At 45.2% G+C, this 27,873-nt stretch overlaps 1 protein-coding gene across 2 annotated transcripts in view; it reads left to right on the top strand.

The window, feature by feature from the left end:
* The window catches only part of LOC129857906 (A disintegrin and metalloproteinase with thrombospondin motifs 2-like), a 190,343-nt gene that overhangs the window by 149,324 nt on the left and 13,146 nt on the right, over positions 1-27,873 (top strand). The window contains exons 5-19 of one of the 2 annotated variants that reach the window (XM_055926591.1): positions 11,346-11,429; positions 16,167-16,323; positions 16,986-17,091; positions 17,660-17,803; positions 18,333-18,465; positions 19,446-19,475; positions 20,732-20,845; positions 22,663-22,808; positions 23,177-23,352; positions 25,333-25,466; positions 25,766-25,889; positions 26,663-26,743; positions 26,883-27,049; positions 27,301-27,460; positions 27,579-27,711. In XM_055926591.1, the coding sequence (XP_055782566.1) occupies positions 11,346-11,429; positions 16,167-16,323; positions 16,986-17,091; positions 17,660-17,803; positions 18,333-18,465; positions 19,446-19,475; positions 20,732-20,845; positions 22,663-22,808; positions 23,177-23,352; positions 25,333-25,466; positions 25,766-25,889; positions 26,663-26,743; positions 26,883-27,049; positions 27,301-27,460; positions 27,579-27,711 (1,889 nt within the window). The remainder of the gene's footprint in view (positions 1-11,345; positions 11,430-16,166; positions 16,324-16,985; positions 17,092-17,659; positions 17,804-18,332; positions 18,466-19,445; positions 19,476-20,731; positions 20,846-22,662; positions 22,809-23,176; positions 23,353-25,332; positions 25,467-25,765; positions 25,890-26,662; positions 26,744-26,882; positions 27,050-27,300; positions 27,461-27,578; positions 27,712-27,873) is intronic. The other variant, XM_055926592.1, reaches the window with a different exon arrangement.

The raw sequence follows: 27,873 nt of genomic DNA, 5'->3' as shown, positions 1-27,873 counted from the left end.
ATAGCACAGTTACAAATTTAAATCAAACTGGATGGACATCAGAAATCGAGGACAAAAAAACAAACAAAATATAACTATCGTAAAATAGATTGTGTCTGTAAAATATGTATAAGATATATAAACTGAAGGTAGAAGCCTAAGTGTTTATTGGTTATCCAATTGGGGGAAGGGTGGTAGGCTTTGCGGGGAATAATAAAGGTATATTCTAAATAGGTATGTGTATGTATATATGTGTATATGTATGCATGTGTGTATGTATATGGATATATATTTTTACCCCCCAAAATATATGGGGGATTGGAAATGATGCAGACAATTACATTGATGGAAGCAACATTCTTTCCACAATATTACGCTGATCCACCCCTAAAAGAGAGAAAAAAAGATCAACAAAATCCTCACAATCCTGTTGCAACTGGTTGCCTTACAATTGGAGAGTTAGAGTTAGAAAATGTCATCACTTCACTATGATACAATAATACAAAATACAGATTTTTTTTTTAACCACATTGTGGAATATTCAAATTGAGTTTGGAGCCACTAAAAACAATCATGGTCAAGCATGGTACCTGCGTAATCTATAAAACACTGAACAAAAATATAAACGCAACATGCAAAAATTTAAAAGATTTTACTGAGTTACAGTTCATATAAGGAAATCAGTCAATTGAAATATATTCATTAGGCCCTAATCTATGGATTTCACATGACTGGGAATACAGATATGCATCTGTTGGTCCCAGACACCATGAAAAAAACAGTCTTGTGTGACCTCCATTTGCCTCGTGCAGCACGACACAGCTCCATCGCATAGAGTTGGAATATTGTCCCACTCTGTTGCACATGTCGATCCAGAGCATCCCAAACATGCTCAATGGGTGACATGTCTGGTGAGTATGCAGGCCATGGAAGAACTGGGACATTTTTGGCGTCCAGGAATTGCGACATGGGGCCGTGCATTATCATGCTAAAACACGAGGTGATGGCAGGGGATAAATGGCACGACAATGGGCCTCAAGATCTCGTCACGGTATCTATGTGCATTCAAATTGCCTTTCGATAAAATACAATCGTGTTCGTTGTCCATAGCTTCTACCGGCCCATGGCATACCCCCAGCACCACCATGGGGCACTCTGGTCACAACGTTGACATCAGTAAACCGCTCGCCATACACGCTGTCTGCCATTTTATTGTCCCCAGTACAAAGTGCACCTGTGTAATTATAATGCTGTTTAATCAGCTTCTTCATATACCACACCTGTCAGGTGGATGGATTATCTTGGCATAGGAGAAATGCACACTAACAGGGATGTAAAGAAATATGTGCACAACATTTGAGATAAATAAACTTATGTGCATATGAAACATTTCTGGGATATTTTATTTCAGCTCATGAAACATGGGATCAACATCTTGCATGCTATGTTCATGTTTTTGTTCAGTACACATTATCAATTGATGCCCTTGAGAAATGTATAATAGATTGTACATTGTACATTGAATCAACATCATTTCTTTTTTTGTACAGTGCAGGCTGTGTGACTATGTGGAGTATTTTTGATCTTGCTTTTATTCAGGCCAGTCGTTCAGCAGACATTGTTATCCGCTAGATATACTTGATAAAAATACCTTGTTAAGTACACAGAGATAACACCATAGAGATCCTATAAAATTTCTATGGATAATACCCACAACCCAATACACAATTCCATTCCTGTTTGTTTCTGTTGCTCCCAAGTACTTCTGTTGCTCCCCAGGTATATATAATTAATCTGAAAAACCATGCCATGTGAAGCGGTCACCCCTATTCTAACTAGCTTAGCCCACTAGGCAAGCATACCAGAGTGCCTCAAAGCTACAATGAGCCAGCCAGCCAACCAGCCAGCTAGCCAGCTAGCCAGACTAGCGTGTGTGTGTCTCTCTGTTATCCGTATATTAGCAGGGATGCTCTAGATCCCTGCTAGGTGTGAGGTGAACCGCACCTACGCCCCTTCGTCCTGCCGCTCTTCTCCCTGTCGGGTAACTAAAGGTCAGAAAGTCAAGGTGTACATTGAGGGGGAAGGAAGGAGAGAAAGAAATTGGAGGAAGAGAAAGAGCGAGAGACACAGATGGAGAGACAGCTAGGGGTCAGAGAGGAGAGGAGGTGGGCGGTCTTTCTGCTGGACATGAAACAGCTCCCACGGCAACCGCTTAATCTTGTCTGAGGGGTTCAACTGCAGTGTTACGGTGCGTGTGTGTCAAATCAACATCAAATCAAATTTTATTGGTCACATACACATGCTTAGCGGAAGTTATTGCGGGTGTAGCGAAATGCTTGTGTTCCTAGCTCAACAGTGCAGTAATATCTAATCATTTACAACAATACACCGTCCAGAGCATGTACACACATACCCACACACTCCATGCCCAATCAGCAAGAAGCAGCCCAATCATAGAGGAGAATAGAGAAAAACAACATGACAGAGAAATGCAAAAGGCCATTGATCTGCTTCTTTAAATGGTCCATGGGAAAAGAGGAGTAATCGATGGGGCAGCCCTGAACCACCCTCTCTCACACCCACCCGCCTCCATCCCCTCTCCCTCTCCGTCCAAGTCCCAGGACACACACTCACACAATCACACACACACGGTCAAGGGCAGGAGGACAGGGAGCATCAGTGCCAGAGTCTCACACTATATTCCTCCCTAAAATCGGTCCAATCCCACTGTCCGAGAGAGAGAGAGAGCTAAAGAGAGAGCTAGAGCGAGAGAGAGTGTAAGCAAGCGAGAGATGGAGGGAGAGGGAGATCCATTTCCATTATTCCCAAGATGCAGATATTTAGCCTTTCGGTGAAATCCATTGTGTGGTAATCTCCTGCATAGAAGTGTCTGCTTATTGATGCCATTGTAGAGGACACTCGGTTTCCTTGTCTAACTGATGGGAGACCTTTATACTGAGACGTAATTGTGATGAGAGAGATGGCTGGATCGTGTTAAAGGCCCAGTGCAGTCAAAGAATGTATTTACTTGTGTTTTATTTTTTTCCACACTATGAGGCTGGAATAATACGAAATTGTAAACAGTTATGATAATGCCCTATTAGTGTAAAACCTGTTTTAAAAGACCACCTGAAATGTCAGTCTGTTTTGGTGTGAGGGAGTTTTGGCCTTCCATGGTGACCTCACCATGTAGTAAGTTAGTTAATAGACCAATAAGAAAGAGAGATCCAAACCTCCCTGCCAATAACAGCTAATTTTCACTTTTCTCTTCCCCACTCAAACCACTCCCAGACAATTCTTGCTTGAGAAAATGCTCTTTGCTAAGAAGATATTTTTGTTTCTTTTTGACCATTTGAATTGAAAACAATCACAGTAAGGTACTTCATTGTTACCCAGGAATAATTTGATATTGAGATAAAAAATAGCTGTGTTGGACCTTTAATAACCAGCTCATCCTCCCTGCTTGTGTGTGTATGTGTGCGTGTGTGTGTGTGTGTGTGTGTGTGTGTGTGTGTGTGTGTGTGTGTGTGTGTGTGTGTGTGTGTGTGTGTGTGTGTGTGTGTGTGTGTGTGTGTGTGTGTGTGTGTGTGTGTGTGTGTGTGTGTGTGTGTGTGTGTGTGTGTGTGTGTGTGTGTGCATGCAGGTGCGTGCTTGTGAGTGTGTGTGGCTGATAAAGCAAGCCTGGCTGCGGTGAATGCTAATGAATGCATGATGTCCGTGTTAAAAGCCTGCATGGTAACAGGTAATAATAGTGTGGATGTCAGGTGAGAATGAAACACATCTGTAAGGAGCACACTCTGAACTAACACTCTGAACTAATACAGCTCTACCAGACACACACTCTGTCACCTAAGGCTGGACCAGGGTTGGAGCGGACATAGCTCTGTCTTATTGAGCAAGCCAGAGCCATTTATTTTGTCTTAATACACGGCTCTGGAGCTAGTGTTTGGGTACACATAGTGCTAGGCTGAGAACAGGCACAATAATAAGTCGGAGCTGGTCCAATCCTAGTTAATAATTTCTTGCCCCTTCTCTCCATCTTTCCCTTTCTTCTCTCTCTCTCTCCATCACCTCTCCCTCTTCTAACAGTATTAAGTGTTGAAGCAGGACCTGCTTATATTATTCATCTGATAGTAAGGATTTTGTGCCAGGTCCACCTCTAGTCCTGCATTAGTTACTTGTAGGTGACACACACAAAGTGCACACGCTCGCCATGTGCACAAGCTCGCGCTCACACACACACACACACGCACGTAGGCACGCACATGCACACACTATCCAGTTCGCGTTGTCCACAATAATGACATCTAGCCTGGGCCCTTCACTCTTTCTCAATTTGTCTAAAAAGGTGTGTGTCCAGGCATGAATGTGACAGCGTGGGGTCTCAAATCAGGACCCCGGGGTTACCGTGTGTTGAACAAGGAGTGTGTGTTTGTGTGTGTCACTGCATGAGAAGACACGTTTCTGGGTTGAAAAATTCCAGATCACTTTTCGGAAGTTATTAATGGCATGTCACACATACACGCTTCGGCACACTCCGCATGAACATTGGGGAATGAACAGATTGGTGTTCAGACGACTTGAAGGGCTCTGTAAACCCAGCATGATCGGGTTGAGTATTCACAAAAAACCCGGGAATGAACAGCGTCTCAGGTTGCCTGACGTGTACTGCAGGGAACGCACACTGTTATGTGTGTGTGCATGTCTGAAAAACTCCTGATCATTCTCCCCCACCAGATTGAAACTCCTGTAAACCTACATTACCAACTCTCCCACCTCATCTAAATGCCTGAAAACCTCGCTGTGAGGAAGGCATCAGGGCATGCGTACTAGGTGATGAAAATGCTAGCTGGAAAATGCAGTCTAATATTATTGCTAATTTGCTACCCAAGCTGCCGTTGTAAACACTAAAACAATCTTTAGGCTGGTTACAAAAGATATCGTTACTCTGTGTTGTTACTGTCAAGCATGCACATGACAAACTATGGTTTCCCATACTGGACAAACTGGTGAAACACATTTGCTTCCCTGCAAGTAGCTAGCAGCGTTGACGTTAGGCTATGCAATTCTATTTCTAAAGACCCCACGGAATCGGGCGACTTCCTAGTGGCGAAAGTAGACTGCAGTCAAATAAGCCAGAGAATAATAATTCTGTAAGGAAAGTTTTTTTTTTTTACGAAATAGAGGCATAACAAAAAAAATAAACATGACAGTGTGAATGATAAATAACTAGGCAAATGGCAAGCATTGGTTGAGTAACAGAGTAAGAGGCTACAAAAGAGGATTTTGATTCCCATGCAATGTTCCAAAAATAGGACTACTTCACTGTCAGTTTTGTCTTCTATTGTTTTTGGTATAACAGAAAAGCAATCAGAATGGAGAAAGCGCAATTAAGACCACCACTTTGAATTCATTTGTTGCCTTCCTAGTGTCACGCCCTGACCGCAGAGAGGCTTTTTATTTCTCGATTTTGTTGGGTCAGGGTGTGATTTGGGTGGGCATTCTATGTTCTATATTTCTTTGTTTTTAGCCGAGTGTGGTTCCCAATCAGAGGCAGCTGTCTATTGTTGTCTCTGATTTGGGAATCATACTTAGGCAGCCTGTTTTGCCACCTTAATTGTGGGATGTTGTCTTTGTTGAATGCATGTATAGCCTTCACGTTCGTTTTTGTTGTTTATTGTTTTGTTGGCGACATTTAAAAATAAAGGAAAATGTATGCTCACCACGCTGCACCTTGTTCCGGTCATTTTCAAGACGACGTTCGTGACAGAACATCCCACCACAAGTGGACCAAGCAGCGTGGCCAGGAGGGGCAGACAGAGTGGAGGACATCATGGACCTGGGAGGAGGTGATGTCAGGACTTTAGAGCCTGCCGTGGAAGCAGGCAGAGGCAGCGAGGAAGGCTGAAGCAGAGAGAAGAGGGGACCAGCGTTACACAGGGTCACGGCTGGAAAGGAAGACCGGGAGGCCACTCCAAAAAATGTTTTGGGGGGGGGGGGCACACGGGTAGGTTGGCGGAGCTAACTCCCCGTGGTCACGGTAGGGAGCGTGGTACTGGTCAGGCACCGTGTTATGCGGTGAAGCGCACGGTGTCTCCAGTGCGCGTTCACAGCCCGGTGCGCTCTGAGCCAGCTCTCCGCATGTGTCGTGCTAGAGGGGGCATCCAGCCAGGACGGATTGTGCCAGCACAGCGCCCCTGGTCTCCGGTGCGCCTCTTCGGCCCAGGGTATCCTGCGCCGGCTCTGCACACTGTGTCTCCGGTGCGCCTCTTCGGCCCAGGGTATCCTGCCTCGGCTCTGCGCACTGTGTCTCCGGTGCGCCGTCACAGCCCAGTGCGTCCTGTGCCTGCGCTCCGCACGTGCCGGGCCAAAGTGGGCATTCAGCCAGGACGAGTGGTGCCAGCTTTAAGCACCAGATCTCCAGTGCTCCCCCACAGCCCGGTTCGACCTGTGCTTGCTCCACGGACCAGGCCTCCAGTATGTCTCCCCAGCCTGGTGAGTCCTGGGCCTGCTCCAAGAACCAGGCCTCCAGTAGGTCTCCCCAGCCTGGTGAGTCCTATGCCTGCTCCACGGGCCAGTCCGGAACCTCCAACGATGGGCCACAGTCAGGAACGTCCAACGATGGGCCACAATCCGGAACCTCCGACAACGGTCTCCAGTCCGGAACCTCCAGCGACGGTTCCCAGTCTGGAGCCTCCAGCGAGGGTCCCCAGTCCGGGGCCTGCAACGAGGGTCCCCAGTCCGGAGCCTGCAGCGAGGGTCCCCAGTCCGGGGCCTACAGAGAGGGTCCCCAGTCCGGGATCGGCGACGATGGTCCCCGCACCAGAGGCACCACCAAAGTGGGGGGAGCCAGAGGTGGAGCGGGGTCTGCGTCCCGCACCGGAGCCGCTACCAAGATAGATGCCCACCCGGACCCTCCCCTATAGGTTCAGGTTTGCGGCCAGAGTCCGCATCTTTGGGGGGGTACTGTCACGCCCTGACCGCAGAGATCCTTATTTATTCTCTATGTTTGGTTGGGTCAGGGTGTGACTCGGATGGGAAAATCTATGTGTTCTATTTCTTAGTTGTTTTGCCGAGTGTGGTTCCCAATCAGAGGCAGCTGTCTATCGTTGTCTCTGATTGGGGATCATATATAAGTTGTGATTTTCCGTTTGGGTTTTGTGGGGTGTTATTTTCTGTTTAGTGTCTGTGCCTGACGGAACTGTTCGCTTTCGTTTTTGTATTTGTTATTTTTGTTTGAGTGTTACTTGTAAATAAATACCATGAACACTTTCCACGCTGCGCATTGGTCCACTCTTCCTTCCACCGACGACGAGCGTTACTATCATCTGCATAAAAATGAACATCCGCTGTCTCAATATAATCCCCAATGTTGTTGATATACAAAATTAACATTTTGGGCCCAATATGGAACCTTGCGGAACACCTGAGCACACCTCTATAGACTCAGATTTACAACCATCCGCCATTGCACATTGTGTACGATTTGATAGGTAATTTATAAACCAATCTAGAGCATGACCAGTAATTCCACAACATTTTTACCTTTGCACCAACACAGCATGGTCCACAGTGTCAAATGCCTTGAAACAAATCAATAAAGACAGGCACACAATGTGACTTCTTGTCAAGAGCAAAGTGAATGTCATTTAAAACCTTCAATGTTGCTGACATTAAACCTGATTGCATTCCATTTAATATGTTGTTCTTGGAGGTAGGCCTTCAGCTGCCTACTAACTAAGGACTCCAGTAACTTAGACAGTTTTGATATGGGTTGATAGTTGCCAAGTAGCGAAGGATCTCCACCTTTCAGGAGAGGCTTTACAAAAGCAGATTTCCATAACTTGGGGATTTCCTTAACATCAAGCGTGAGGTTACAAATATTAAGGGGAGCAATGATGTCTGCAGCTAAGTGTAGTAGGCGCGGGTCTAGATCATCAGAGCCAGGGGATTTCTTTCTATCAATTTCTTTCAGGGCTTTACGCACATCTGAAACAGAGAAGGATGAGAAGGAAAACCTGGCGAAGGAGTGCACAGGGGTGTCAGGTCAATTCACAGGGGGCTCACTTAGACCTTTAACCTTTTCAAATCAACTGCCTGCATCTAGAAAATGCTGATTTAAGGCTTTCAGAATAGAGTTTCTCTCAGTGTCAACCAACAATTGTTTGGGAAGCTGTGTATTTTTTTTTGCACCCCAAACCCTTCACTACTTGCCAAAATTTGGAGGGATTATTTAAATGATCTGAAGTAGATCTAAGGTAGTGGTCTGCTTTCAGTTTTCGGGTCGTAGCCACACCCAGATTTCAAAGACATTTAAAAGCCATCCAATCATCCGCCGAACCAGACCATCTTGCTTTAGCCCACATAGAATTTCGTTCCATTATGATTTCAGTAAATTCATCAGGAAACCAAGGGTATCTCTGCCCTTAATCCTGAATTTTTTAAAAGTGGCATGCCTATTGCACACATCCTGGAATCCGTTGTGGAAGTAAGAAAAGGCTAATTCAACATCAGGGATTAATTCTATTCCATTCAATACTAAATACATAATGTAAAAAACCTTGAATATCAAACTGCTTCCAGTTTATTTTGCTAATGACACGTGGAGATCGCTTAGGAATTTTGCCATCTCTCACATAGGCAATAGCACAGTGATCACTTATGCTATTTTCAAAAATACCATAAGCATTAAAACGATGAGGAGCATTGCTTAAGATCAAATCAATCAAAGAGGATTCCAGAGGACACTTTACATTCAACCTAGATACACTGTTGACATGCTGTGATTAAAGGGATTTCAGTGAATTTTGAGTTGATCAGAGCTAGATTTAACCAGTCCTGATTCAGATCACCCATCAAGACAAACTTAAGAGTTGACATGCTGTGATAACAATTTGAAAATACAATCCAGAGAGCCAACAGTAACAGACGGAGGTCTAAAATAACACGATACAACAATATTTAAAGATGAGCCAAGGTTTAGCTTCAAAGACAGATATTCAAATTGCTGAGGTTTAGTAACAGAAGTCAGAACGACTGCAGAGAACTTGTCTTTTACGTATACAGCAACATCACCACCCTTAGATTTACGTTCTGCACGAAAAACGTACCCATTTATGCCAATATTTTTGTATGGAATTGATTTGTTGAGCTTGGTTTCAGAAAGCATACATATGTCAGGGTCGGCAGTTTTTATCCATATATTCACAAAATCAAGCTTTGGCAGAAGACGTCTTACATTCAGATGCATAAACTTCAGGCCACACGGACTACTTAATTCGGTAGGGGCAAAAATGACTGGATTAGATTGCACATTTCCAGACAGTAGAAGCAGCAAGATACTGGCAAGTCTAGATCGGGGGTTACGACATGTGGATTTACAGACAGCACTTGAATGACAATCCACAGTCACAAGAGTCTTTAACGCCACATATTTCAAGAGATGCGTAAAGTCCAGAAACATGGTTAAGTACCAAGAGAACAGTCTTGACATGTAAGCGCAAGAGTCCAAATTCTCCCATGTTGTTTGGGAGAAATGTGCAGAGTTCTCGCTTGCATTTACAGAGCAAGAGTGTGGTTTCTCCCAAGGCACGAGGGAGAAACAGTAATATATTCCTTAATTCACAGAGCAATGGGCTCTAAAAGTATCGCCAACATTGTAAAAGCCAAGGGTAGACAACAGCAAAATGAGCAACAGAGAGAGAGAGAGAAAACACAGCATTGAGCACCTACAAAGTTAACAGAACAATCTTAGATATGTAGCCAACACAACGCTAAACGCTAATATTAAATGAGCTACGACTTCATCTAAAAGCCTTCCTAAATAATAATACAAACATAGCAAGAACCACTAATCAAATATTCCAACAGCAGATCAGTAAAAAGTCGGCGGTGTATACGTATGATGTAGGCGAGCAAAGCGCCTGGGGGAGAGAGAGAGAGAGAGAAAGAGAGAGAGAGAGATAGACCGAAGGAGGAGGAGGCCGAAGAGAGGCCCTCAACTAGGCAGACATCCAGGGCGATGATAACATAACCGTCTGTCGAAAACAAAACCAGAACGGTGATACAATCGCTAACCAGAATGGTAATAAAGTTGCTCAAATCCAGGCCAGAGTGGATGGTCATGTAAAAGCACGGAGCTAAATGTTTGGTGGTAGCCTCTTCCAAGTTCAGCGGATGTGAGGCGACTCTGCGAAAAGCTGTCCATCGAAATTTTACGAAATTACCGCTCATGTCAAATTTCAGTGAATGTTTACAGGTTGGAAAATACCCGGAAACATATTTTTCATGCAGTGTGTGTGTATGGGTGCGTCCATGTGTTCGTCTGTATGTAAATGTCTCATTAGAGTGGGGCCCGGGGTGTCAGGGTCACCTGGAAGTCAACCGGCCCTAATTGGGCTGATGTTGCCGTGGCAACCAGCTGGAAGGGACAGAGTGTGATCTGACCTGCTGGAGGGGCCATGTCACCTCCAGGCTGCCACTCTGACACACACACACACACACACACAGAGAGAAGTGCACATTAACGCATGCACACAATCACAGATGTGCACACACATACAGACGTACCACACATTTTCACTTGACCTCTCTCTCACACATGTAGAGTACACACCGTCACACAGTCAAATGCACACATAGACCCAGAGAGTCACACACACCCACACTGTCACTCTCCTTGTCCTCCCACACATCATCTCTGGCTGTGTTATTCTTGGAAAGCAGGGAATGAGGGAATGCTGTAGAATATTAAAGAGCAGAAGGACTGGGTCAGACAGACAGACAGGCAGACAGACAGGGGCAACCATGTCCCTGCGTTTATTGGAGGGTTGTCTAGCAACCAGTTCGTGCTCTCTTTAAGAAAATCCCAAAACGTCAAGGTGATAAAGAGAAGTGGGAAGAACAACTACACTCTTAGAAAAATTGGTTCTTGACATGGAACCCTTTTTGGATCCAGGTAAAACCCGATTTGGTTCCAGGTAGAATCATTTTGGGTTCCATGTCAAACCCTCTGTGGAAAGGGTTCTACATGGAACCCAAAACGGTTCTACCTGGAAGCAAAAAAAGGTTATTCAAAGGGTTCTCCTACTGGGACAGCCAAAGAACCCTTTTGGGTTCTAGATAGCACCATTTTGTTCTAAGAGTGTATCCCTTTGCTCCCTCTCTTTCTCTACCTCCTCTCCTCCCTGTGTCTATTGTTATCTTCCCATCATTCATCCTGTCTTTTACCTCTCCCTGAAGGTCTCCATCTTCTTTCATTTTATGTGCTAAGAATATATCCTCTTTCTTTTCCCCCTCAACTCTCTCTCTCTCTCTCTCTCTTCCTTATGTGTTGATACAGTAAATGTCTGTGTCTGTCTGTGCAGGTGAACGAGATTTACCATGACCACTCTCTGGGAGCCAGGATCAACGTGGTGCTAGTACGAATCATCATGCTGGGCTATGGGAAGGTAAAAGAGTGTTTTGTTCATGTTTTTTTAGCCTATATATCCTTTTTACAGGTTGTTTGAAGAAAATTCATGTTCATAATCTACTTCAGGTTTGATTAAGCAGAGCCTCTGTTTTATGAACATATTCCTTAAAAAGTTGCAGCCATGTTATATTTTATGGAGCATTTTCTGCACCCCTACACACACGCACGCGCGCGCACACACACACACACACACACACACACACACACACACACACACACACACAGACACACAACCCTCTCTGCACTCGCCGAGGCCTACAGCCTGTTATTCCAGTGGACTGAGCAAAAGAGGAACTAAAAGCATGTGGATCCCAGGGGAGGGTTTTCAAAGTCGCACGCCTTCACAGTTCATCACCGAAGCACATAGAAACACTGCCGTTATGCAACCGGCTTTTTCCCTGGTGGGCTGGAGCAAGGAATCATGGGAAGTCCAGACAAAGATAAACAATCAATGATAGCCGTCCCTCATTCATAAACAACCAGACAGACTGGCGGATGCTGCTCTGTAATTCTATCATCTATCTATCTTGATTAGATTAGAAGTTTAATAGTCACGTGTACAGGGTTGCAGGTGTAATTACAGGATACAGTGAAAATCTTAAACTCCGAGCTCCAACAATACATCCCAAAGTTAAATAAAAACAATAAATGTAATAATAAAGAATATGAATAAATATAAATGAAATATATACATATTAACGCTGTAACAATGGTAAATGTCTGTTGGGGGAGGGGAGGGGGGGGCAGGAAACGGGAGCAGGTAGCTGACTAGTGGTGGCTATTCAGCAGCCTGATGGTCTGAGGGTAGAAGCTATTAGCCAGTCTTCCAGTTTTTGCCATGATGCTCCTGTACTGCCTGCTTTATAGTGATGGAAGTAGGGAGAACAGGCCATGGCTCAGGTGCCCCTTATTATCTTCTTGGCCTTCCTGCGACCCCTGGTGTTGTAAGTGTCCTGCAGGGCAGTCAGTGTGCACCCGATGGTGCGTTCGGCTGAGCGTGCTGTCCGCGACAGTGGGGTTGACGTACCAATCTTTGATGAATCCCGACAGTATGCTCTCGATGGTGCTCCTGTATAACACTATGAGGGCCCTCTGGGACAGATCGCATGTTTTCAGCATCCTGAGGTTGAAGAGTCGTTGTCGTGCCTTCTTCACCACGGTGTCCATGTGGCTTGACCATTTCAGCTGCTTAGCGATGTGTACACCAAGGAACTTTAAGTTTTTGACCGTCTCCACAGCATCCCCGTGGATGGGGGCTTGCCCAGCCGGATTCTTCCTGAAGTCCACAATCAGCTCCTTTGTTTTGCTGACGTTGAGGGAGAGGTTGTTTACCAGGCACCACACCATCAGAGAGCCTACCTCCTCCCTGTAGGCCATCTCGTCATTGTTGGTAATCAGGCTTAATACTGTTGTGTCGTCAGCAAACTTGATGATGGAGTTGGAACTGTGTGAGGCCACGCAGTCGTGGGTATACAGGGAGTACAGGAGGGGACTGAGGACGCACCCTTGTGTTGAGAATCAGTGTCGAGGAGCTAATGTTGCCTACTTTTAGCAGCTGGGGGTGACCTGTCACAAAGTCTAGGACCCAGTTGCATAGCGATGAGTTCAGACCCAGGGCCGTGAGCTTTGTGGTGAGCTTAGAGGGGGCTATGTTATTGAAGGCCGAGCTGTGGGCTCTCGAGTGGCTCCGCGGTCTAAGGCACTGCATCTCAGTGCAAGAGGTGTCACCGCAGTCTTTGGTTCAAATCCAGGCTGCATCACATAGGGTGGCGGACAATTGGCCCAGTATCATCCGGGTTTGGCCGGGGTAGGCCGTCATTGTAAATAAGAATTTGTTCTTAACTGACTTGCCTGGTTAAATAAATCAAATAAAAAAAATAGTCGATGAACAGCATCCTCATATGTGACTCACCACCTGGATTCAGTCTTATGTAGAAAAATGAGAATTTCTGTTTTTACATTGGATAAAAGTAGAGACCCAGAGCTACAAAATGGTATATCATACACTGCATTTGAGGAACAATGGGAAAGTAATTCTGCTTTGAAAGTTGATAAACTTGTAAACTCACTTCTGAGAAAATGGCAGCATCGTTCACACCCTCTTAAGCTTTAGCCCCACCCATCTCCTTGCGTTCAGAGCACACACTTGACGCTCTGGCCGGTGATTTGTTTACCTCTGGATAACATGAAAACAGCCTAACCAGCTCTGCTGGCAACAATTTCATTCTGCTTTTTTGCCGACGTTTACTGACACCGGCCATATTCAACGGGTGTTGTACACTTTAGCTTAAGACATGTAGCTAAATACCTAGGTAAACATTTAACTTAGCTAGGTAAACAACATGTAAGATCACACATCACGTCACACCACCTAACGTTAGTTAGGGAGCCAGCCAGCTAACGCTAGCTAACCGTACACTTTAGCTTGAAATGAAACCACTTTCTGTTCAAATCAGAAACGTGTACTGTAATATCTGAAATGTAGCTAGCTAGACTATCTTACATCATCATGCATGATGGAGGCATCGCCCTGTCACGGATCCATGCCACAAATGCCCTTAGTTTGAAGACGTAATCCGGAAACAGGTGTTTTCCCATCTCTTTAGCTATCATATTCTAATTCCACTGATTTCAAAACTCGATCCTCCTGAAAGTGGAGAGCAACAGGTATGCAGCTTTCCAAATCATGTCCAATTAATATAATATAATATAATCTATCTATCTATCTATCTATCTATCTATCTATCTATCTATCTATCTGTCTGTCTGTCTGTCTGTCTATCTGTCTGTCTGTCTGTCTGTCTGTCTGTCTGTCTGTCTGTCTGTCTGTCTGTCTGTCTATTTGTTATTGTGTGTGCACATGCATGTGTGTGTTTGTGATTGAGGAGGGACAACCCCACAGGATTTTACTACCGATAGAGCATGGAACTGATACTCTATAGTATTCCAAACCTCTATATTTCATCATCTACTTAATATTCCCTTCGGTTGACACTATCTGGCCAAGCTGCAAAGCGGAAGTTCTACAATTTATCTTCTTAAAATCTGATTTTTAACCTAACCCTAAGCTAAACCACCCTGCTAACCTTATGCCTAACCCTAACCTTTCACTTCTTTCTACTCTCCTCTCTCTACCTTGTCTCAATGGAAGTTTTCAGAGTACAGACATACACTCAGACACAAACACACACGCACACACACACACGCACACACACACACACACGCACGCATACACACACACACACACACACGCACACACACACACACACACACACACACACACACACACACACACACACACACACACACACACACACACACACACACACACACACACACACACACACACATACACATACACACTCCTTGACCGGCTCTCGTGGCCCCGCCTCTATCCGCATGCAGCTCAGGCCAAGACTCCGGCTGTCCATCATCCCCAATTATCTTGGCAACGGAGAAGTGTGTTTGAATGTTTAATGACGAGACAGAGGCATTGATGCGAGTAACCAGTCTTGTTCAGTACATTTGCAATACATCCGGGTATCTCAAGCACACCGGTAAAAACTCTGGAGTTGCAGTAATTAACATTTACCGACAGATGGCATCACTGTGCCATCTTACACCCATAACAAAGTGCATGGGCAGCCTGCAGATTGGTCGAGCGACCCTGAACGCACACGTACACACTCACACACACAGAGATGTGTGTTAGTTCCCCACATACATGTCTTACTCCATCATTTGACCAGAGAGGCGGTCATATGTCTTCACTGCAGGACAGAGAAGCAGAATTGAACTGAACAATGTGTATGTGTGAAAATAGAAAGTGGGGGTGGGAGGGGGGTGGAAAGAGAGAAGAAAAAGGAGTGGCTGATACATTGAGAAAGAACAGGAGAGGTGACGGAGAGAGAGAGATAATGTAGGTCTATATGTGGGAGTATGCATTATTCTGGGAAAATGTAACCATTGCATAAGAAATTCTTATTTCTATAAGTATGTATGTTTGGGTTCATATGTATAAAATAAATTGTTGTGAATTTCACAGAATCAGGAAATGCAGTATTGTATGTAAGAAAATGACTCTGCAGTAGGAGAATGTGTGTACATCTTAAAATTCTTGTAGTTTTGTCTAAGGCAAGCATGTAAGTACCCTATAACACCAAAGGTATTTTAGCTCACCTTGGCATCTTGCGGGTCCACCCTGTGGCCAACTGCTAATGCAATACTGACACCTGATGGACACATCAGTAATAGCGTGATACATTTAGATACGCTCTTGTCAATGACTGAGCCTGATTTTTTTTATGTATTTTTAATTCACCTTTATTTAACCAGGTAGACCAGTTGAGAACAAGTTCTCATTTACAACTGCGACCTGGCGAAGATAAAGCAAAGCAGTGCGACAAAAAAACAACACAGAGTTACACATGGGATAAACAAACGTACAGTCAATAACACAATAGAAAAATCTGTATACAGTGTGTGCAAATGAAGTACGGAGGTAAGGCAATAAATAGGCCAATAGTGGCGAAGTAATTACAATTGAGCAATTTACGCTGGAGTGATATATGTGCAGATGAGGATGTACAAGTAGAAATAGAGGAAGAGTTGATTGAAGAGACACATGAACTTCTGACTGAACATCTGCTACAATTTTTTCACCTCTTTCCTTTCCTTTTCTACTCTCTCTCTATATATATATATATATATCTAGTCTATGAGTCTGATAGAGTTGGGGAACCCATCTCAGAGTCTGGAGAATGTGTGTCGCTGGGCCTTCCTGCAGCAGAAACAGGACACAGGAGATACAGAGTACCACGACCACGCTATATTCCTCACACGGCAGGAGTTTGGGCCTACCGGCATGCAGGGTAACACACACACACACACACAAACGTACATACAGTTTTGTTCTGTTGTGTTGTTGCGTTTAGTGGTGTTTAGTGAAGTCAGAGTGAGAGCAGGCTAGCAGCGTGTCTCGGGGGAGTTCTGTAGCTCCGTAGCAGTGGTCTACAGCAGCCCTTCAGCTGCCCTTGAGCCTTGAGCTAGAGAGAAAATCAATACGCCACAGCCACAGCCACAGCCCTGCTAGGAAGAACACAACACAGAGAGACGACAGCCACAGACCTGCTAGAGAGAACAGAGAGACTATAGCCACAGACCTGCTAAAGATAACAGAGAGATACTATAGCCACGTATCTGCTAGGGAGAACAGAGAGACTATAACCACAGATCTGCTTGAGATAACAGAGATAGACTATGGCCACAGACCTGCTTGAGAGAACAGAGAGAGACTACAGAAACGGACCTGCTAGCCGATAGAGAGAACAGAGCACTGAGAGAATGAGATAGAGACTGTGTGTACTCTGAGAGAGACACAGTCAGGTCACAGTACTGTAGCTACTTGGCCCCTGTTTAGGAGGTCAAAGTTGTACTCATTCAAATGATGTGACCACAGTGCTTTATGCATCATCATGCTCTCTCTCTCTCTCTCTTTCTCTCTCTTTCCCCCTCCCCCCCATTCCTTCTTCAGGTTATGCTCCAGTAACAGGGATGTGTCACCCAGTGAGGAGCTGTACTCTGAACCACGAGGATGGCTTTTCTTCAGCCTTCGTGGTAGCCCACGAGACAGGACACGTGTGAGTATATACACACTAGTGATGCGTAGGTCAGCTGTTTGTTCAACTGCACCCTACCACAACCGAAAGTTCAAATCTGAAGCCTGTACCTGACCCACACCCGCAAATATAGAAAATGCGTTGTACAATTCCCTTTTTTTCTCTTGAAAATATTTTCAACAATGAAGTTATCCTTTAACATTCCTTCATTTCTTTCCTGAATATCTTTATGCCCATGTTCCCAAAAGCATTTGGCGATTGGCGTGTATTTGGTGCGCATACAGTTTGTTGTGTATTCGGTCCTAACACTTAGGCTTTACGCACCAATGCCAGATAAAAAATAATGAAAGAAAAACGTCAATGTAGCCTATAGATATAAATTGCACAATAATTATAGATTTCTGAATTGTTTTAATGCATCGTTTTCGATTTATTCAACCCCCACCCGCCCTTCACACACACAAACTGTAAAGACTTGAATTCAAAAACATCATATCCACAATGAAACATAAAATGAGATACATATACCTGTCCACATATTGATGAATTCCCCTCTGCCCTCTGCCCTCCCCCTTCCTCCCTCCCCCAGGCTGGGTATGGAGCACGACGGCCAGGGGAATCGCTGTGGAGACGAGGTGCACATGGGGAGCATCATGGCCCCGTTGGTTCAAGCTGCCTTCCACCGCTTCCACTGGTCCCGCTGTAGCCAGCAGGAGCTAGGACGATACCTACAGTGAGTCTATCACACACCTACTATATACACACACACGCAGGCACACACACACAGGCATGCACACGCAGGCACACACACACACACACACACACACACAGGTACACACATGCAGGCACACACACGCAGGCACACACACGCAGGCACACACACACACGCAGGCACACACACACACACACACACATAAACACACTTACACACTTGTTTACATTCCTTCTCACCAGAACTGAATGACTCCAACATCAACCAAACAACCAAACAACCAAACAAACCAACGGAACTCCACTTTAATAGGGCTGTCAGTGGTCACGTCATACAGAGCTTCTATTAATGACTATTACAGTCTCCCACATAAACAAATCATGCAGCCTGAGGAAGGGTCCTGAACTTACATTTTTCTGCAACTATTGTTCCAAACAAAGTTTTGTAAAACATTTGAATAGAATCGTGCCACTCTATTTTTATTCACTGAATATAAAACCTGAAATGAATGTGACAACACTGTTAGGTCACGATGTCTCTTTTGACCCAGATCCTACGAGTGTCTTCGTGATGACCCCTACGAACATAACTGGCCGTCCCTGCCCAGACTTCCTGGTCTGCACTACTCCATGAACGAACAGTGTCGCTTCGACTTCGGCGTGGGCTACATGATGTGCACCGCGGTAAGAACTTCCCAAAGGAACGAGTGGTATACTAACATATGCACTAACTATTGCTAATACTAATATATACATACTAGATGAATATATGTTACCAGAATAACAAGTACCCACTGTAGTGGTGGCAGCAGTTGAAAAGCCAACCACTTGACTCCAGAACCACTTCACACTTCAGTCCCCAATGATACAGGGTTACATGGATAACATGGATAACATCCACACCGCAATAAAACAAGTCCTCACTCCTCACTGAAGTCCCTACTGATATACACTGAGTATATAAAACATGATGAACACCTGCTCTTTCCATGACATAGGCTGACCAAGTGAATCCAAGGGAAAGCTATGATCCGCTATCCGTTATATCCACTTCAATCGGTGTAGATGAAGGGGAGGAGACAGGCTTAAAGAAGGATTTTTAAGCCTTGAGACAATGGAGACATGGATTGTTTCCAGTCAGAGGGTGAATGGGCAAGACTTTGAACGGGGTATGGTAGTAGGTGCCAGTCCCACCAGTTTGTGTCAAGAACTGCAATGCTGCTGGGTTTTCCACTCTCAACAGTTGTATCTGTGTGTATCAAGAATGGTCCACCTCCCAAAGGACATCCAGCCAACTTGACACAACCGCGGGAAGCAATGGAATCAAGAATCCCTGTGGAATGCTTTCAACACCTTGCAGAGTCCATGCTCAGACAAATTGAGGCCATTCTGAGGGCAAACGGGGGGGGGTTGGTGCAACTCAATATTAGGAAGGTGGTCCTAATGTTTGTTATACTCAATGTAGGTCCCCACTTGAATAGGTCCGTCCCTCAAGGCATCTTGACACTGACTGAGGATCTTATCTTTTTAGACGGCTTATCTTTGTATCTCGGGAGCTGTTTTGTGATTGAGAGATGAGAGTCGAGCTGACCTACTCTTTGCAGGGCTTTGCACTCGTTGCTAGATTACCCTTTATTCTCTTGTCAAACCATTCATTCCTTTAGCTGCAAAAGGTGGGCCAGGCTGGAACACAGGTAAGGTTACCCCCCCCTATCCTCCCCCAAACCCCCCCTCGGAGCGATGTGGCCAGTTTCTTTTCCTTCTGATTATCAGTATGGTTGTCATCGTTACTTGTTTATCTTCCGTTCTTTCGTTCTGCCCATCGTCACATTATCGTGACTGGCATGTGTTCTGCAGAATTCTAAACATACACTTTATTTAGTTTTCATTTAGTGCCCAAAAGAAAAAGAGCTCTGGATTTCTCCCAAACAGCTAGCCAGAAAAAAAGTTAACCATAGCGAATGAGCTCAACACTGACACACACACGGCGCCTTACACAGTAAATCTATGTGTCACTATTTGGCCATTCAGAAAGCGATATTGGCAAAGATATTGGAAAAGGGATGGGAAGAAAGAGAACGAGAAGTCCTTTCCAGGCAGAAAGAAAGGTCTGGTGCGAGAGCTGCTTTCCTATGTTCAGGTTTAGGATCCTGCAGTGTCGCGTGCCAGCCTACCAGGCTGATGTCATCAGTGCCAACCGCAGGCTGACCTTTGACCCTGTTGTGAGCTCAACTGTAGGGGTCACCTGAGGTCATTCTGGGTAGAGAGTCTGGGTCTGCTTTGTTATTGTGGAAAGGGGGACGGAGGGGGGAACGGAGGGAAACAGGTGAAAGAAAGAAGAAGCAGAGACTCCATTTAGAAATGATTAGAACTATTAGTTAACTGTCCCTATTAGGGCCATGGAACGTAAAACTGAATAAGGACAATATTATCCTACTCTGTGGGGCACCAATTGACAGTTGACCTCTTACCCATCACATTCTGCTCTCCCTGCCCTCCTCTCTGACCCCACAGAGCTGCAGGTTCTCTCGGTCAGAGAGTCTCTCTCTCCTCATCCTCTTTGGTTTTGTCTGCATGCTCTTTGGCTTCCTGTACAGCCGTGTTGTTGTAACAGTGAAACAGTGAAGGACTACTACAGCACACTACCGTCTGGACTCGTATGGATGTTATTGAGGTGTTGTATCTTTTCTTGTACATGTGCAGTACAGTCAATGGTCCAATTGATCTGTTCTCTCTGGTGTAGTAGGTCTGAGGTGATTTCTGGAATGTTCTGTGATGCTAGCTACTCCCAGTGTCTGGGTGTCTGTATATGAGACAGAGTGACCTGTTGCAGGTCACCTGCCTTGCCTGGTGATACTCTATGTTTTCGGTAAAGACCCAGTTACTGTCTGTGTGTGTGTCATGTGAGAGGATGTGCGTGTGAGGATTCTTCTCTGTCTGTCCATTGCAGTACCGGACGTTTGACCCCTGCAAACAGCTGTGGTGCAGCCACCCTGACAACCCCTTCTTTTGCAAGACCAAGAAAGGACCACCCATCGATGGCACCATGTGTGGGGATGGGAAGGTACACGCACGCACACACAGTACCAGTCAAAAGTTTGGACACACCTACTCATTCAAGGGTTTTTCTTTATTTTTAACATTTCCTACATTTTCTACACACTCTTGGCATTCTATCAAGCAGCTTCATGAGGTAGTCACCTGGAATGCATTTCAATTAACAGGTTTGCCTTGTTAAAAGTTCATTTAAGGAATTTCTTTCCATCTTAATGCATTTGAGCCAATCAGTTGTGTTGTGACAAGGTAGGGGTGGTATACAGAAGATAGCCCTATTTGGTAAAAGACAAAGTTCATATTATGGCAAGAGCAGATCAAATAAGCTAAGAGAAACGACAATCCATCATTACTTTAAAACTCGAAGGTCAGTCAATCCGGAAAATTTCAAGAACTTTCTTTATTAAGTGCAGTTACAAAAACCATGAAGTGCTTTGATGAAACTGGCTCTCATGACTACCGCCACAAAAAAAGGAAGACCCAGAGAAACCTCTGCTGCAGAGGATAAGTTCATTAGAGTTAACTGCACCTCAGATTGCAGCCCACATAAATGCTTCACAGAGTTCAAGTAACAGACACATCTCAACATCAACTGTTCAGAGGAGACTGCGTGAATCAGGCCTTCATGGTCGATTTTGCTGCCAAGAAACTCCTACTAAAGGACACCAATAAGAAGATGAGAGTTACTTGGGCCAAGAAACACAAGCAATGGACATTAGACCGGTGGAAATCTGTCCTTTGGTCTGATGAGTCAAAATTTGAGCTTTTTGGTTCCTACCGTTGGGTCTTTGGGAGATGCAGAGTAGGTGAATGGATTATCTCCGTAGATGTGGTTCCCACCGTGAAGCATGGAAGAGGTGTAATGGTGAATTCAAGCATGGCTACCACAGTATTCTGCAGCAATACACCATCCCATCTGGTTTGCACTTTTATTCGTTTTTATTTAACTAGGCAAGTCAGTTAAGAACAAATTCTTATTTACAATGACGGCATAAGAACAGTGGGTTAACTGCCTTGTTCAGGGGCAGAATGACAGATTTGTAAACTGTCAGCTCAGGGATTCGATCGAGCAACCTTTCAGTTATTGGACCAACATGCTAACCACTAGGCTACCTGCCACTTAGTGGGACTACCATTTGTTTTTCAACAGGACAATGACCCAACACACCTCCAGGCTGTGTAAGGGCAATTTTATCAAGAAGGAGAGTGATAGAGTGCTGCATCAGATGACCTGCCCTCCACAATCACCCAACCTCAACCCAAATGAGATGGTTTGAGATGAGTTGGACCGCAGAGTGAAGGAAAAGCAGCCAACAAGTCCCCAGCTTATGTGGTAACTCCTTCAAGACTGTTGGAAAAGCTTTCCAGGTGAAACTGATTGAGGGAATGCCAAGACTGTGCAAAGCTGTCATCAAGGCAAAAGGTGGCAACTTTGAAGAATCTAAAATATAAATTCATTTAGATTTGTTTAACACTTTTTTGGTTACTATATGATTCCATATGTGTTAGTTCATAGATTTGATGTCTTCACTATTATTCTACAATGTAGAAAATAGTAAAAAATAAATAAACACCCTTGAATGAGTAGGTGTGTCCAAACCTTTGACTGGTACTGTACACACACACACACACACACACACACACACACACACACACACACACACACACACACACACACACACACACACACACACACACACACACACACACACACACACACACACACACACACACACACACACACACATACACACACACACACACATCACCCTAATGGTAAAAATAATACCATCCTACAGTTTCTTCCCTTCTCTCGTCCTATCACAGCACTGCTTCAAAGGTCACTGTATCTGGCTGACCATTGACATGATAAAGCAGGATGGTGGGTGGGACATGTGGAGCCAGTTTGGGTCCTGTACTCGTACCTGTGGAGGAGGGGTGCAGTTTAGAACCCGAGAATGCAAAAGCCCCAGGTACGGAATTCTTTTTACCCTGAATATTGACAAATCTACCTAGCAACACTTGCATAGTATCATGGTTAAAAAGCGTTAGAGCTTGTCGTAACAGAACAGAACATATTCACTGTTCACATTTACCAAGTGAACGGGCTCCTGAGTGGCGCAGCGGTCTAAGGCACTGCATCTCAGTGCTGGAGGTGTCACTACAGATCCTGGTTTGATTCCAGGCTGTATCACAACAGGCCGTAGTCGGGAGTCCCATAGGGCGGTGCACAATTGGCCCAGTGTCGTCCAGGTTTGGCCGGGGTAGGCCGTCATTGTCAATAAGAATTCGCTCTGACTGACATGCCTGGTTAAATAAAACATTTCACTGTTGTCTCCAGGCCTGCTAATGGAGGTCGTACCTGTCTGGGGACTAACTACCAGTTCCAGCTGTGTAACAGCCAGGAGTGTGAGGAGCTGTACAGTGACTTCAGGGAGGAGCAGTGCCGTAGCTTGGACCCTGAGTTTGAGTTCCACAACAACAAGCACCACTGGCTGCCTTATGAACACACGGAACGTAAGTGGCCTACACACAGACTTCCTGAAATGGTGGGTTATGGGCCATAAGGCAGCTCCTCTTGTGTGGAGGCAGATTGGGTAGCAGATGTTCTGTATGTGTTTCAAGAGGGGGGTGGGTGGGGGGGGGGGGGGAGTTATGGTCACCGACAGCTGGTTTGCTGCTGACTAGTATGAAAGCACCCATCTTAAAAAACAGAACCCTTGCCTTTGAACCTTTCTAAAACGATAACCCCTTTCTTGAACCCCTTTTTTTAAAAACACTCTCTTCTATCTCTAACCTATCTTACTCCACCTAATCATCTGAGCTCTTTTTCAGCCTGTCTGTCAGTATGTCGGTCGGTCGGGGTGTTAGTCTGTGTGTTGTTCGGTGCGTCGGTCAGTCTTAGTCGGTGTGTTGGTCGCTCTCTCTCTCTCTCTCTCTCTCTCTCTCTCTCTCTCTTTCTCTCTCTCTCTCTCCCTCCCTCCCTCCCTCCCTCCCTCCCTCCCTCTTTTCTCAGCTAGTCAGCTGTTGTGACTCACAGAACATAGTCATACTGTATGTGTTTAAACCATCAGAACCCAGCATGGGATTCCCATAACATCCCTTTTTTTCTCGCCGTCTCCCCCCAAAAACGCCCTTACCTCATCTATAAGTGTGAGTATGGGTTTAACGAGCGTGCGAGGCTTGCAGATCCAGTCCCCATAGTTTTTCTCCACGTTGTCTCAAGTGCGTGCGGGAGAGGGGAGAGAGAGAGGGGGGAAGAAAGGGAAGGGGGGGAAAGGAGAGGTACGGAGAGAAGTTAGAATGAATGCCATTAGTGTGTTTTCATCTCAAGGGTTTAGAGATAGTGTGAGAGAGAACAAGAGTGAGTCGGTCTGAAAATCTAGACTTTGCTCCGAAAATCTAATAATTAATTACACCTGTTGTAAAACACTGTCAATGTTGTGGTTTTAGTCATAAACATCCTCCTAACATTGCTCTACAGTTTAAAGAAGAAAAAAAAACTTTTTAACAAGCATTGATTGTTCCAGCTGCTTTGGTCATCCAGGGTCCAGCTGGTCAGGGCAATCTCACCCGGAGAACTCTCTCTCCCTCTGGGATGATCTGTGGCATCGGCCCCCTCTCTGGGGACTCTGGCTGGAGGAGTGAGGGAGTGAGGGACTGTGTATTGGCATGAGTCAATGAGCACTCGCATCCCAGTCTGAGCGTTTCTAATACTTTGTAATATCAGTAAGGTAATCACAGTGCATTTGGAACATTGCACACCGAAGACATAGTTCGAGTCATCGCAGATCAGTTGCCGTGTGGCTCAGTTGGTAGACCATGGTGCTTGCAACGCCAGGGTTGTGGCTTCCTTTGCCATGGGGGACCAGTACAAAAATGTATGCGCTCACTACTGTAAGTCACTCTGGATAAGAGCGTCTGTAAAATGTAAATCCTATAGGGATTCTGTGGTTTACATAGTTGAGACAATCCTCAGCAAATGTGTTTTGCAGCAAGTTTTCATACACAATGAACATTCAAATCCACTTCAATACCAATCTTGCATGCCGGACTTTATAGCTTTTGCATAGTCGGTATATACACACGTCTGGCTCGGGAGATTACATAAACACATACAGGCTAGACAGAGATCCTCCATTGCCTACACAAAGGGTAAATAACTCTGACCTGTATCCTTATTGTAGGGGATATATGCTGGGCCTGGCTTGTACATCTTTTAACCTCCCCCTCCCCTCCACTTTCATGTTTTCTCTGCAGACTGACTCTGTGATTTACCTATACAGTATAATCCAGATCCCTTCACAGCCTGTTCTGTAATACTGTCAGATATAGTCACATTGTATACACACTCAAACTGCAGGAGAACATGGAAAATAGAGGTGAAGCTTGGCACAATTAGGGCTCGGTGTCTTAAGACAATGTTTCTGTATGGTTCTGTTCTACTAACGACGGATGTAAATCAAGTATTGCAACGTGTGTGTGTGGGTTGTGCAGCTAAGCAGCGCTGCCACCTCCATTGCCAGTCCACGGAGACCCGAGACAAGATCAACATGCAGAGGCTGGTCCAAGACGGCACGCGCTGCTCATATAAAGACCCCTACAGCGTGTGTGTGCGCGGGGACTGTGAGGTCAGTGTGTGTGTCCATAAATATAGCAGTGTGTTTGTTTTCAAATATATGTAGGTTTACAAAAAAAATATTGCAACCCTAATTATGTGTGTGTGTGACTGTGGGCAACCGTGAGGTGTGTGTCAGTGTTCATAACTTTGTGAAGTTTATGTGCGTGTCCATAATACTCTGTGTGTGTGTGTGTGTGTGTGTGTGTGTGTGTGTGTGTGTGTGTGTGTGTGTGTGTGTGTGTGTGTGTGTGTGTGTGTGTGTGTGTGTGTGTGTGTGTGTGTGTGTGTGTGTGTGTGTGTGTGTTGCAGAAAGTGGGCTGTGACGGCGTGGTAGGGTCCTCCCAACAGGAGGATAAATGTGGCGTCTGTGGAGGAGACGACTCCAGCTGCAAGATCATCAAGGGCAACTTCACTCGCAGTGCCAAGAAACAAGGTACACACACACACACACACACACACACACACACACACACACACACACACACACACACACACACACACACACACACACACACACACACACACCACTGTGGCAGACTGAGACCAATAAGGTAATATGTAACTGAGTTGTCAGACCCTGGAACATGAAAGAGCATGAAAACAGTGTAGGAAGTGAGATAGATGAGGTTGTTTTCCTGGCCTGAGTCCTATTCTGATGACGTGGTCACGACTTCACTGGATAGCTAACTAAAGAGCCCCCTCTACTGGTCACATGGAGATAATGAGCTTGGCCCTTATCAACAAAGCCTCTCAGTGTAGGAGCGCTGATCTAGGATCAGTTTCGCTATTTTAGATCATAATGAATGATATTGTATGGACAGATCAGCACTCCTAATCAGACGCTTTGTGGACATTGGCCCTGGCTAGAATCATGTCCTGTTCAAAGCATTGCCATATGAGCAGGATCACCGCCCAACGATGATGGGAATCACTATACCATGACCTCATATTAAATAAATATCATCCAGCTGAAATAAGGAAAAAAACTCATTTTGATACATTTCCTGGAATTGACTGTTGTTGACCCTGGCTGGCAAAACTAAGAGCAGTTCAAATTGTATTTGAAATTAACCCCCTGTACACAGAAATTAGTCCTGAACAATAAAGTTGAATGAAAGTTGAATGAAAATGTATCCTGACAAAGTTGAAAAGATGTCTTCTCTGTGGGTGACTGGACCTCAGGGAAATGTGGTGTTTTCATTTCAGGTTTCCTCAAAGTACTTGAAATCCCTCGAGGGGCGAGACACCTACTAATCCAAGAGATTAAGCCAACCGCACACATCCTAGGTATAAAATGTGTGCGTGTTTGTGTTTGTGTGTGTATGTTTGTGTGTGTGTGTGTGTGTGTGTGTGTGTGTGTGCCTGTTTGTGTGAGTGTGTGTGTAAGTGTGAGTATTCCAGTTTATAACTCCACCTCCCTCCCCAGCGGTGAAGAACCAGGCATCAGGACAGTTCTTCCTGAATGCGGAGGGAGAACTCCCAGAATCCCGTGCGGTCATAGAGAAGGGTGTGGAGTGGGAATACATGAATAATGACCATGACAAGGAGACACTGCAGACCAACGGACCACTCAGACACGGAGTCCTCATCATGGTACACACACACACACACACACACACACACACACACACACACACACACACACACACACACACACACACACACACACACACATCACAAAATACACACTTAATTCTTACCATATATGATTGTTATAGCTTGATTTTGATGGTTCATAATTACGTCACTGCTAGCTTTGAGTTTTTGACATTTCCAGTCCTGACATTTGCTTTATATATATGACCTATACTAATATGATTGTGCTGTTGTTTCCCCGTGTCCAGGTGCAGTCCCATGGAGATGCCAAGGTGACCCTTTCCTATAAGTACATCATCCACATGGACCTGCTGTCTGCAATAGAGAACAACATGCTGCTGGATGACTCCTCCTTCTACGAGTGGGCCCTGAAGAAATGGTCCTTCTGCTCCAAGCCCTGTGGGGGAGGTATTTTACAGTGACACCACTAGCACAGGAAGACACCGGGGGACTGGGGAACACGATAGGAGATTTGGATGTGGAGCTCTTTGTCTAACAGGTGTTTGTGGGTGTGCTGCCTTCAAAGGTAAGCAGTATACCCGGTTCGGCTGCAGAAGGAGAGCGGACAGTAAGATGGTCCACCGACGCTACTGTGAGAACATCAAGAAGCCTCGCGCCATCAGCAGAGACTGCAACCAGAAGGAGTGCTCACAGCCCATGTACGTATGGACATGTTTGTGTGGTTAGGCCGCCGTTCTATGTCCCTCCTTGGGCCCTACACTGAACCTGTGAACACCAAAGTGGTTGGAGAGTAAAGGGCCCGTGACCGAAATGGAACAAGGCCTTGAGGTCTGTTTTTTGTCTGTACCTCCCTCTAACTC

This window comes from Salvelinus fontinalis, chromosome 6, assembly GCF_029448725.1.
Source record: "Salvelinus fontinalis isolate EN_2023a chromosome 6, ASM2944872v1, whole genome shotgun sequence".
In the NCBI taxonomy this organism is placed as follows: Eukaryota; Metazoa; Chordata; class Actinopteri; order Salmoniformes; family Salmonidae; genus Salvelinus; species Salvelinus fontinalis.
This window is presented reverse-complemented; position numbering and strand designations above follow the sequence as displayed.